At 34.3% G+C, this 13,757-nt stretch overlaps 2 protein-coding genes across 3 annotated transcripts in view; one reads left to right on the top strand and one right to left on the bottom strand.

The window, feature by feature from the left end:
- Window positions 1–2,105: 2,105 nt before the first annotated feature.
- On the bottom strand, window positions 2,106–7,651 carry LOC137386001 (coatomer subunit zeta-1-like). Its single transcript, XM_068072644.1, has 7 exons — window positions 7,498–7,651; window positions 7,061–7,129; window positions 6,860–6,941; window positions 6,650–6,741; window positions 5,059–5,192; window positions 4,255–4,345; window positions 2,106–2,338 (listed from the first exon to the last, which is right to left on the bottom strand). The coding sequence occupies exons 1-7, from the start codon at window positions 7,513–7,515 to the stop codon at window positions 2,291–2,293; spliced, it is 534 nt and encodes a 177-aa protein (XP_067928745.1). The 5' UTR covers window positions 7,516–7,651; the 3' UTR covers window positions 2,106–2,290.
- A 321-nt stretch (window positions 7,652–7,972) lies between these two features.
- LOC137409961 (SWI/SNF complex subunit SMARCC2-like) overlaps window positions 7,973–13,757 on the top strand; it is a 27,902-nt gene continuing 22,117 nt past the window's right edge. For both annotated transcript variants that reach the window (XM_068095605.1, XM_068095606.1), the window contains exons 1-2: window positions 7,973–8,139; window positions 11,778–11,900. In XM_068095605.1, the coding sequence (XP_067951706.1) occupies window positions 8,026–8,139; window positions 11,778–11,900 (237 nt within the window). In that variant the 5' untranslated portion in view covers window positions 7,973–8,025. The remainder of the gene's footprint in view (window positions 8,140–11,777; window positions 11,901–13,757) is intronic.

Genomic DNA, 13,757 nt, shown 5'->3' with positions numbered 1-13,757 from the left:
CACCTATTTCTATTCTGCAGCTTTTTTCAAAATACTTTGAGCCTCTTATTAACCAACAAATCCATAATTACACTATTAAAGAAAACATTGCAGAATCTCAATTTGGATATCAGAAAGGGAAAGGAACTCGTGAAGCATTGATAAAATTTGCAAACAATACACTTGCAGCTTTAAACAATAGTCTATTTGTTTTAGGACCATTAATTGACTGCTCAAAGGCTTTTGATACAATAGACTGCTGTATCTTGATTAATAAGCTCAAGCAAATAAATATTTCTCATTCAAATTAATTTAAAATTATCAATCGAATCGCCTTCAAAGTATTATAATAGCTCCAAAAATATCCCAACCCTTAGGAATTAAATGTGGAGTACCACAAAGACCCATCCTAGAACCAACATTATTTTAATTATATATAAATGATTTTGTAAAGAGTACTGACAAATTTAAAACTATTTTGTTTGTCGATGATACTAACTTATTTTATACCATTAAAAACTCGAATAAAGATATAGCTATAATAAACAAAGAACTAGACGCGATAAAAATTGATGTGACCAAAACAAACTAAACATTGATTGTTGATAAATCTAATTTTATAGTTATTCAAAATCCACAAAATAAATTTCGAGTAACAAAAACCATTTCCATGAATGGACAAAGCATACAAATGACGGATAGCACAGAACTTTAGTTTAAACGATAGCATAAAACAATAGATAGTACACTAAACTGGTCAAGACACAGAATTATTGAGCAAAACAACAGCAACAAAGCTTGGAACTTATTTACCAGGCCTCATTGATCTTACCAGACATGCCTCTATTGCTTTTATATAATACTCTAATTAACAGTAAAACAGTTTGTTGCTTGGAATTGTGGGAAATGCTCCAATGAGCTACATTAACAACATTTTGGTCATCCAGAAGTGATTGCTTAGAATAATATATCATAAAAACCCTAATAATCCATCAACTCCTTTGTTAAAAAGACCCTGTGTTTTGCCCATAAAATAACTATACCAACTAAAAACCAGTGGCCATAGATGGCTTGCCTACGGAAAATTGATAGTTATGGCTTTAGGGCTGCTTTGAAGCAGTACTTGCTGGGCTCTCTGGAGTAGATTTGTTCTGATTTCTTTTGCTTCCGCTATCTACGTTTTCTTCCTTAACAATCTCACCTGTTAATTCGAATAGCCATGCTACTGCGCATATGGGCCCTACTCGCTCTTTGCTTTTTCCGTCATCTTGTTATGATTTCAAGTAAAACAAACAAAGCCAATAGCAACTCCTCTCATGGTAGGATACCACAAACAGATGAACTTTAGCGCCTGGGAAATTCAAAGCATTGACATGTATATAGGTTTCAATTGAATTTGCTAAAATATTCTTCAAGGTTCTAAAGTTAACCAATGAGACGCCAAGTAAAGTGACTAGCAGCGCTGTGCCTTATGCTAGTTAAACAGCATTTAAAAAGCTAATAAATTACATGTCTTATTCAACTCATGGCCCATTCAGATGTCACATGACTGTGTCATGTGACCAGTAGGTACATAATGGTCACATGACTGTGTCATGTGACCATTATGTACCTACTCTCAGTCTGGGGTTGTGACAGTTCCACATTTACTTTTATGTGATCTATGGCTTCTTATGGAATCCTGTGGAAAAGTTGAAATAAGCCGATGTAATTTTCAACTTGAGCTTTCCACAAGCGCACTCCCATCTTTCACGACTGGCCAGCAATGATGAAGATTCAACAGGAAGAGACGATTGATTGTTAAATGGTAAATTCTAGATGTTTTGAGCATGTCGAAGCTTTAAAGTTGCCATACTTTGTGGGAACAACACAGATCGATTTAATCCTTTCGCTAACTTTGCCACAGGTCGACAACAAAAACATTTGCGCAATATGTTCTATTGCATTGCTGCACCTATCTTCTAAAACCACCAAAAGTATATATCGTAGTCATACCGTCTACATGTCTATATGAGGGATAGAACAATCTCAATTTATGGTTTTCTGTGTCTATTCGGAAGTACCTACTTATATGATGAGAAAAATTCAAATATCAAAAAATGAATGTTGATCATGAGAATAGGAAAGAGAGAATAGTGGTTGTGTATTTGTACATACAAGAATACTATCCTGTATAAGATCACCAATATAATAAATAGTTGATACGAGTAAAGAGGTGAAAGACCTCACGGGGTTGCTTATAACCAGCAGCTAGAAATTTACTAGGGACTATATTTACAAATAAATGTTAATGACAGAAGCCCCAGCCGCCTCACTTGAGCAGCGACCATCCTATTTGCTCCTTGGCAATGCTCAGCACCTGTGAAAAATAACAGAGGATTCTTCAATGACCAAATAAAGTGTGTTTAGCAAGGACACTAACTTATGTATTGAGATTATGTAGTCTCTATAAAGTGTGTTTAGCAAGGACACTAACTTATGTATTGAGATTATGTAGTCTCTATAAAGTGTGTTTAGCAAGGACACTAACTTATGTATTGAGATTATGTAGTCTCTATAAAGTGTGTTTAGCAAGGACACTAACTTATGTATTGAGATTATGTAGTCTCTATAAAGTGTGTTTAGCAAGGACACTAACTTATGTATTGAGATTATGTGGTCTCTATAAAGTGTGTTTAGTAAGGACACTAACTTATGTATTGAGATTATGTGGTCTCTATAAAACCCACAACTAGGACCATTCAGATAAACACCACAACATTGGAATGTTTTCCGTTGTAATAATGTGAATTATATTAATACATAACTGAGACTTGTTCTTATTTTTCCAGCAGGCTGCTATTATCATAACCTGATTAGTTTACCCTAATATATGTATATGTACACCTTAAACCTCTTGGGTTTAAGCCTGCAATGTTATTAGACAGCACAGGGGCTATTAGACAGCACTGAGGCTATCAGACAGCACTGAGGCTATCAGACAGCGCTGAGGCTGTTGGACAGCGCTGAGGCTATTAAACAGCAGTGAGGCCACTAGACTGCACGGAGGCTACTAGGCAGCTTGGAGGCTACTAGGCAGCTCAGAGGCTGATAGCCTCCCGCCTGTCTAATAGCCTCAGCGTTGTCTAAAACTAATAGCCTCAGCGCTGTCTAATAGCCTCAGTACTGTCTAATTGCCTTAGTACTGTCTAATTGCCTCGGCCCTGTTTAATTGCCTCAGCGGTCTAATAGCCTCAGTTCTGTAATAGCCTTAGTGCTGTCTAATAGCTCAGCATGGTCTCATAGCCTTAGTACTGTCTAATAGCCTTTGTGTCGTCTAGTGGCTGCAGAGCAGTGATTAAATTGGGCAAAGGATTCAATAAACGTGAAAATATTTTTATCTTTCTTTTGATGAATTAGAAAGTTTCCAAATATTATGTGAGGCCTGATGCTTATTTTTAAGCCTATTCACCTCAAAATTATGTAACCGCAAACACCTTTGTTCAGGAACAACCGCTATTTATAAACAGTGATTATGATGATCCAAATTATTATGTTGTTTGTATAGACGACAGTCGCGCGAGTCTTGATGGACAATCTTCTATATAATTACTGCACTAAATTTATCATAAAAAGATTTGTAATACATCGAGTTAATGTACACTACTGCAGTAGTATAGCATAGATTATTCATTAATCACACATTGACTGGCTACAACTACAGTAGCATTGTGAGGATGTTTATACCAATGCAGATGTGAGGATGTTTATACCAATGCAGATGTGAGGATGTTTATACCAATGCAGATGTGACGATGTTTATACCAATGCAGATGTGACGATGTTTATACCAATGCAGATGTGACGATGTTTATACCAATGCAGATGTGACGATGTTTATACCAATGCAGATGTGACGATGTTTATACCAATGCAGATGTGACGATGTTTATACCAATGCAGATGTGACGATGTTTATACCAATGCAGATGTGACGATGTTTATACCAATGCAGATGTGACGATGTTTATACCAATGCAGATGTGACGATGTTTATACCAATGCAGATGTGACGATGTTTATACCAATGCAGATGTGACGATGTTTATACCAATGCAGATGTGACGATGTTTATACCAATGCAGATGTGACGATGTTTATACCAATGCAGATGTGACGATGTTTATACCAATGCAGATGTGACGATGTTTATACCAATGCGGATGTGACGATGTTAGTAATAACTACTACATAAAACACGACTTTAACTCTGACATAGGGAAAGCTGACGCGTACCTGTGAGACAGTCTGCTCTCCAAGAGGAAGGTCATCTTGCTTAACTGACGCTCTCGACACGACTATGTTAGGATCCGACTCCAAAAGAATTCTAAAGCAAGTTTGAAGAATAGCATTAGATTCAAGCTGAATGATTAGAGTGAATTAGAATCAGTATAACTATACAGCTAGCAGCTATAACTATACAGCTAGCAGCTATAACTATACAGCTAGCAGCTATAACTATACAGTTTACATTACATTACTGTAAGCTACATTACATTAATGTAGCTTACATTACTACATTACATAAAAATATGCTTCAAATGAGTAAATGTTATATGAAACTCTAGGAATAGAGTTGTCCTCTCATGAAAAAAAAATGAGGCATCAACTACTAACAGCTAATGGAAAATTAAACACAATGATTAATTATGAGGTGAAAGAAAAGGAGTCTCATTTCACATGCATGCAGTCTCAACAATCTTTGATTATTCATGAATAATTCTTAAGTGACCATTATATACATTTGCATTGTTATACACATTATATGTGTTATATACAATAAACAAACAAACAAACTACTTTCCTGATACACTAAGCATGTGAAATTGGCTAAAAATCGATTATTTTCGACTCTCTTTGTAAATTCATTAGTAGTACCACAAGTTTTGAATATAAAATCCTATATTACCTCCATTTATTTTTCAAAACAACAATTTTTGCTACTTGAAAAGGAAACTCATTTACATTTCAACTACATATTTTTCATATGTCTCTGCAAATATGACTGAGATTCCAACATGACAGTTACTTAGTACATACCCTCCGTCACAAATTTCATCTATTGCTAGAAACACGCTGTCCAGCTTATCTAACAACATTTTCTTTTCCACATTTTTTCGAAGCATTTGACTGACCGAGTCAAAGAGGCAGTTGAGTACACTCATGAGCAAGAGCTGAAAGACAAGGTATAAACGATAATTCTTTACAATGTCACACTCGAGCATTTTCAGTTTTAGGACACAAAACGCTCAACTCCTATTCTAAACCGTTCAAGCAAAATAAACAATCATAGCAGTCTGTGAAAAGATAAATTTACATAGCTTCAGCTCCAACATAGAGCCACTCTTCAAGACTCAAATTAGACTGACAAAAAGTCGATATATTAGATCTATAAAAATATGTTGCCATGGGCTACCATTGCGCCAGCAAATATTGACATACATTAAATCGATAACTTGGACACAATTTGAGAAAATATCAATCTTGTCAAGAAAATATTGCTTATGGAAAAAAGTTGGTCATAAAAGATCGACTCTAATACTCCAAAGAGTAGTCATAACATCGCAAAGCAATAAATATGGCTGACAATTTGAAAACACAAAAGACTGAGTTCTCCATTGTTGCTATTGTTGCTATTGATGATTTAGAAGATGAAGTGTCCTGGACATTGGCAGATTGATTGAATGCAAGCATGTACTGCATATACAATAAAACTGGTGGCATTAAGGAAATGATTTGACACCCATTTAGATTAAACTTAAACAAGCTGTAAAATCATCTCGTGATAATCCCGACCTTGACTTCATTGAATTATTTAAACGAACTGCATTTCAAAAAAACCTGCATGCAAAAAATAATTCACAAAATGCCATTTTCTCTAATAAAAATTAGCTAGAATACGAACTGTTTTATTCTACCCATGGGTAACATCACCAAAGCTATAATTGCTAAGAAAATGTTACAATTAAATTATGTATTACACACTTGTAAGAACCTAGACTGGACACTGCCGAGATGATAATTATGGTATTTAACAAAATATTTCAATTGAATGATTTTACATCACAAACAGGGATTACAATACACTTTTCATGCACTCTTAGTCCAGCAAACAAGCTACATACAAGTTATATCTCGTCACCATCTAGTCAAAAGCAAAATAAGTTTGTGCAAAACAATCTTTGTGAGATCCCAAAGCAATCACTGCTTCAATTGACCACCGGAGCTACGAGTAATACTCTCAAAGAAAATACAGAGATGTATAATAGATTTATTATAATAGATTCTATCACAGAAGCAAGTAACTACTTTGGAAGTGAATAGAGTTATCATCCTGAGCTGAAACATATTGACGGACACACATGCAGCTAGTGTCATAGATACTATGCAGACAATTCTTAAATTGCAACCATAATGTAATGTAATAATCACAATGTAACTCAAACATTAACTTTTTAAATATAAATAAAATTATTTGAATGTTCACATATGATGATAGATATGGCAATAATTTAAATAAATAATTAATAGTTAAATTAGGTGTGCAAACTAAAAACTGAATATTTTGGGTAACGAATTATATATCTGTATGACAATGACGTCTGACTTATAGATATAATGTTATACTCACCTCATTCTCTGTTGAGCTTCCAACAACGTAAAAAAATAGATCAACACTGCTTCTGTACACACAAGTCAAGCCTTCAAACATCACAATTTCCGCTGCAGTAAAAACAACAAATACAAGAAAAGGGTATCATTATAGCATACAGCAAGGTGAAAAAATTCAACAGCAGCATTTCTATCTGCAGACAGAATCATTCCAAAATGATACGCTTACCATTAGCTCTGTGGGTCTTGTTAAAGAGATTTTTCTCAAACATTTTCTGTTCCTTTATAGTCGGAAAAGATTTGTCAAAGTACTACAACAAAAACCTATTAATAAAGAGATCACCAACAAAACCTACTGAAAAATGTGAAACCATTTGCTAAATTATTGAAAATATCCATTGATGATAGACCTTAGGCCTTGGACACATACCTTGGACACTATCCTGGCGCCATCATTATCCATCACCAAAATGGCTTTGATAGAATATAGTGAAGGCTCCTACAACATAGATTTGCTAAATCTTATTTGAAAATTTACGAAAAAAATTGTAACTCTAAAAATAAGATGAATGAGCTTGCTACGCCTAACTCCTTAGACATAGAAGGCAAAAGTTCCATATTAGCTTTGACAAGGTATACTTTGTTGGCGTAAAAATGATTACCTAAGTGTTTACCCAAATTGGCAGAGTAGTAAAATTAATTAGCTACACCTACGACAATGTTTTTATAACCCAACAAGTAATTAATTGCAACAAATGTACCTCACATTAGAGTGAAAATGTTGTAATGGTATTAGCAACGCATGTAGCAGCAGCGCTCAAACGCATCCTCAGCCAACAAGAAAATGATACAGAAACATATAATTACCGACAGTGTTGAGTCCATGCTTTAATTTAAATATAATACTTCAGCCTATTAAACCTTAAAAATGATGGCAATGATTTACTATGTTAGAACTATACGTAATTCTTCTTTCAAGAGTTTGTATGTATAAGCTTTCATTTACACAACTTCCAACGATATTTTCGGAAACGGATACGCACAAGAGCACAAGCAATTGAATTTAACAAATTATGTTTGTGTTCTAAGTTGACTGCGTTATAATTTCACAATTAAATTTTTTTATTAATAAAATTAAAAACATAAATTTAACCAATGTTACGTGATAGGGAGTAAAAATAGTATTGTGAGTTGTTCTAAAAACGAGTAATCCTTAGTTCACAGTATACATATAATGACAAAATACCCTTTTGGTGTTGTCTTATAGATGTGATTTAGTTATTTTATATTTATATAGGTCAACGTGTACAACGCACTTCGTAGATTCGGTGTTGAATGAAGAAAACAACGTAGGCGAACGCGCTATTGAATTACCGCTCTGAGCATTAGATTAGGATGGCTCTCATCAAAAAGTTTGATGGCGCCCCTAATCAAAGATTTTTTGAATGTCCTGAAACAGTCTCCCATTTCGATAGTGTTCGTAGCTGGCTTACTCGCAACTGCAAAAAGGTAACTTCCTTTCGTCTGCGATGATTTTGTATCATTTACTAAGTTGCATTCCAATTTTTGATTGCCCTAGGTCTGCATGTCTTTACGCTAGTATAGTATACACATAATGTGTTGGTGCAAATTAATTGTACGATTGACCATAAACTAGCAAATCGTGTGGTGGCAGAATGACCGCTCGGTCATATAGAAAATGACAGTACATGTGGCTTGCTTTTAAACATGACTGGTTGCGTAAACCACTTGAATATGGGGTAAGAGCATTTTTACATTTTCGTTTTCTTACTTTTTCTTAAGTTTTTCCTGAAAATTATTTATCAGCTGTAGTTTACTTCAGGGTCATACTGTATTACTTGGTTCAGTTTGCGCGTGACAATGACTAACGGTCAACACACATTGTTTTGAATCGGATTAGCCTGTAACATTTGCTGTGAGTTTAAAAACCAATTATTAATAGATATTCTCGAAAGTGTTACTAACAAGCATGCAATCAATATTGTCTTAAATGTCACCTGTGATTGGTCAAGTTTTTACCTCGAGATATAACCGTTGATTTTGTCTAGATATACATACTTACATTTGAATTGGGAGGATTGACAGTATATACAGAACATATTAGCTACTACTTCATTGAAATTCACATTTTTGGCATTTTAAGTAATAAAATAAATATTTGAAAACTTGTCGCGGTCTTATTATTTTGAAACCATCACCAATTAATTTTTTACTTTGCAAAAGAAGTGCAGCATTACTTCAATATAGTTGTTCTTGACCTGCCACAAGCGCTTTAAAGACTTCTTAAGTTATTTTTGAACATGAGCTGATCATGTGACAAATAAAAAAATTAGTTTGCTATCAAACTTACAGTTTGATGTTGTCATGAGAGGTAGGTGTTTCATTTACTCAATGGGAATCAATTTTTTAAAACTGTCTACACATATATATGCAGGGCCCACATATTTTTCCTTAAAGGTTTACTTGCAACAAAACTCACATTACAGTTATTTAGTATCAAAAGATTCACAATGTCTTAGTCTGCTGTGTTGTAGGTGCGAAATATGTGGAAATGTGATTACAAGCTCTTAAAAGCTAAAAAACGAACAGTTAATCACAGCCATCATGAAAACGCCATAGTTTGGAATCTCTTTATTTTGATGATGTCCTCAAACATTTTGGTTATTGCTTTGACACGTGATGTTATCACGTGAATTGAAAGGCCAGTAAAAGGCTCAATATAAGACATCTCGTAGCACTAGTTTATGACAAACACTTCGGGTTACATCGAAAAGCCCGTATCAAATATAGATGCTCACTACTTTACAGTTTCGTTTCGGCTTGGTCTAATCCTTTAGTCGTAATCTGATCATGTGCCCCATACTTCCTGCAAAACAGCGTGGATAATTTCTGCAACATTTTTTAACTATCATAGGTGACCAACAGGCTTGTCATGTTTATCAAAGGATGATATGCACTCCTTAGAGCTAAGGTTAAAAAATTGAAGGAATTTTTTCGGTAGGTTTTGAGATATCAGTGCTCAAAGTAACAGCATTAGGATGATGATGATATCGATGCGTAAGGACAATAGACATGGTTTTATTGCAAGCATGAAGTATATTTGTGAAAATATTTCAACGGATGAGGTTGCATGAAAGTGTAAATAGAAGCCATCGTGTTCCTCTATGTCCCATTTGGGCCGTTTAGGAGAGGGGTTCCAATATATGGCATTTTCGTGATGACTGCGGTGAACTGTTCATTTTTGAGCTTGTAATCATATTTCCACATATTTTGCACCTACAACACAGCAGAGTAAGACATGGTGCACATTTTGATACAAAATAACTGTAATGTGAATTTTGTTGCAAGTCAACTGTTAAGTTCTTTTTTAAAACACCCAATTGTTTGCAAATACACTGCTTCAGTAAAAATAAATGATATTTTGCTTAACATGTTTTGAAACCATTTATACTACTCAAGTCACAAGTGAATTAGTTTGCTTAACATGTTTTGAAACCATTTATACTACTCAAGTCACAAGTGAATTAGTTGTTGAAATGCTGACATACAGTCAAGCAGCTTTAACCCTGCTAACTTTTCTAACTCAAACACTGTCATCTCACTGATTAATGAATTGTCATTGAAATATGTAAATATATAATAAAAGTAAAGGTCCTTAGATCTGTGTTTACAAAATTCTATATTGACAATTTTGCGTAGATAGGCTGATAACAGTTGAAAATATAAGGACCTTAAGCTAACAAATGCCAGCCTAATAATATGTCCATTATCATCTCAAAATGTTTCAATGCTTCTCATTGCAAGTATAGCATAGAGAGTTTTCAAAAATTTTATGATTAATCCTTTGGCTGGACAAACGACCAAAATGTCGTTTATCGGTTCCGGGAGGGAACGACTTTTCATTCGGTAGATGTTTATAAAGTTGTCGCCCAGTAACAACAAACAAAAGATATAAACACTTAAATGTTATTGACAAGATGTTAGTCGATGTAACAATATGAAACGATTATCTGAGAAGCGTTGCTTTTTGGTAAAAGCTAAATAAACCGCGACTCCTCTGAAAAAAATGGAAGTTGGAAACCCAGTCAACATACGACTTGACGTTCGAAACAAATAAGTAATAATTTATTTAATCCCACGATCGTTAGTGATTTTTTGTCTGATCAGTATGATAATAATTCAGATGATGGTAGTAATGTAAACTCTGAAGACTTTGAATATACAGAAAAAAGTGATCGTTATGGTAGCTGAGGATAATGACGGATAGGTAGGACGATGACGACGCTACTTGCGTTAGCTACGCTATGGCATTGACTCTTTCGAAAGGAATGTTTCTAAGCATTTCATACATAGACAATTGTACATAGTTGCAACTTATTTTTTTGTAGTAGTACCCAATGTAAATGAATGTTTATGTACAAAAGATTTAGTTTATATAAATAAATTTAAGTTTGAGCTATGTATGTTCATAGAATACTGATTTTAATGAATTCTCGAAAATAAATTACACGATTTTTTGTCATTTCTGCAGGGCTTTTACCCAGCGTCGATTCTTCAAAACGATTCAAACCTCCGTTTCAGAAGGGGGTGGGTATTTTTAAAAACATCGTATCAACAGCGAAGTACAGATATGATGTAAACATCAATATTCGTATTATTGCACAAATCTTTGTGATCGGAGGTTGGATTTTCATCATCTTCATTAGTGACTTCCTTACAATATCTCTACGCAGCTGTGTTTTTAGTGCATGTGTTTTAAAAATATCTCCGAAATAAAAAATATTAATTCCGAATTTGAAAGAAAAGTTTCCTGCACGCTTTGACATTTGACCTTAGACGCATTTTAGTAGTATCAGCCGCGAGATAAAACATGCGCCCCGTTGTAGATAAAAGCGCAACAGACTAATATATAAAACACGGATTTGTGCTACAATTTCTTCGTAGCATGTGAACTAGTCAGCTTTGAACAATTGGGAGTTGTGCGACCACTTCTGCTTATCATGTAAATACGTTCTACTCATTCCTACGATTAAAACCACCACTTCGAAGCTCAAAAATTTGTAGCATGTAACACTAGTGATGGAGTTTGTTAGATTATTACAATCGTATATTTGTCGTGTTTTTAGTACATTCAGGCGGGGGAGCCTGTCACAAATAAAAGCTTGGCCAATTTAGTCGTCTCCCTTCTACAATTTCAAGAAGAACATTTTGGAAGAAAAGTCAACAATCCCCCACTAACCAAGCTTCCTGTGAGTCTCTCAACACTTTGTCTCTAAACGACTATATCTTGGTTTGGCCAAGCTGTAACTAGTAGCTGCTGTAATTCCTCCATATAAGGTGATTGACTGAACCCCTTTTTTGGTTAGCTCTGAGTAATAAGGGTTGCTAAGAATATGCAGGGTCACTCTGGTACAGTAGATGCTTCTGCAATGTAAATAGAGATGTTATTGAGATTTTACGTTATATGAGCCGTTAAATACATGTTAAGTGCCTAATATATTCTAAGATTGTCCAAAAGTCACCCCTTTTGCCTTTTAAGTAGGAAAAAATTAAACATGACTTTTTAATTTAATGCCTGTGCCGTACCTCTGGTATTATCGATGATCGCACTTCAATGTCAATTTAAATCAACGTTTCTACTTTTTTTAGTTTGCAAAGTTCATGCTGCAAAGAAAAAAGATCAAAACTGCATGTCTAAAATAAAGTAAAACAACAAAATAAATTTACTATTTGAATGTCCGGCATTGCCCAGGTAATAAAAAAGTATTTGCACAGAAAAAATATTTTTATTTGCCATACGACAACAGTCACCATGCTAACTTTCAAACTTCATATCATGAAAAAAGGGTTTCGTGCAGTTCAAGTAAATTAAGAGAAAAAATAAAACAGCTGTAAAGGTGTTTGTGTGAAATAATTAGCAAGTCAAGGTTGCATAAAGTCTGTTTTGCTATGATCACAATGAAAAATTATTTGGTAATGATACAATTAATACGAACTGAGAAAACAAAATAAAAATCGTCAATATGTTGGTTATTATATCAAAGGTTACTGTTGCAGCAGAAAGAAGCTCATTGTGTTTAAAGATTTGATGTGCAATACTGGTAGGCCGACCTCTTGATTTTGACCGAACAGAGAGAATGTAGAGGCAATTCTTACTTAAGATAATACGATAGTCCTCGTGAAAAGTATTTAGCTTTTACAGATTAGACGATCGAACTATAGAAAAAACCAGAAATTGGAGTGGAACAGCACATTTAAGAATGAAATGGCTCATTTGAAATTACAAAAAAAAGGTAATGGTAAAAAACAATTTGAAAGAGTTGAAAAAATGCAAAAGGTAATATTAACTAGAAATTACCCTGTCATACAGCCCACGACCAAAGTGATAATGGAAAAAGAGAGGGTACTGCCGGTTGAGAAATGCAATATTAGCAGTCAAATGGCACTGCAGTGCAATAGGAGAACTGCAATGGTAGCTGGAATGGTAGCTGTAATGTACTGGGTGTTATTATGTACAACAAAAAGCAACAATGAAAGAAAAAGATTGTTTATATCTCTCCCCTGCAATAGGAGAAATGCAATATTAGAAGTAAAATGGAAAGCTTCTGTGTAATATACACAGGCTGGGGGGGGCTGTATATCATTGGTCATAGCAACCTATATCAAGAAGTTGTGATATTTATCTAGATTTATGTAAAATTAATTTATATCTAAAAAAATTATGCTGAATTTTAAAGTCTAAACAGATTTTAGCTGGTCATAGAAATAGATGTATGTCTATAAGAAAATGTAGGCCTATTACTTAATTTTGCAGATATTAAAAACAGCTTGGCAGTACCGCGATATCGGGCACAGCCGCAGTATCATCAACAAAATCTTTAGAAAAATAATAACCGTAACATATATTGCACACCATTGGTCACTATATACTTCGATCTTGTAAATTCGAATGATTATTCTTATAGCTAATTCTCATAAAATCTTATAAAATCGAATAATTATTTTTCAATTAAATATTGTAATAATCTTATAAAAATCGTTAGAAAAATATCATCGTCATTTCCTTTACTTTCACTGCTTTAGACATCAGTTGGAATACCAATGTA

The sequence above is a fragment of the Watersipora subatra genome, chromosome 1 (genome assembly GCF_963576615.1).
Source record: "Watersipora subatra chromosome 1, tzWatSuba1.1, whole genome shotgun sequence".
In the NCBI taxonomy this organism is placed as follows: domain Eukaryota; kingdom Metazoa; phylum Bryozoa; class Gymnolaemata; order Cheilostomatida; family Watersiporidae; genus Watersipora; species Watersipora subatra.
Note: the sequence above shows the minus strand (reverse complement) of the source record. Positions and strands in the feature narration are given on the sequence as shown.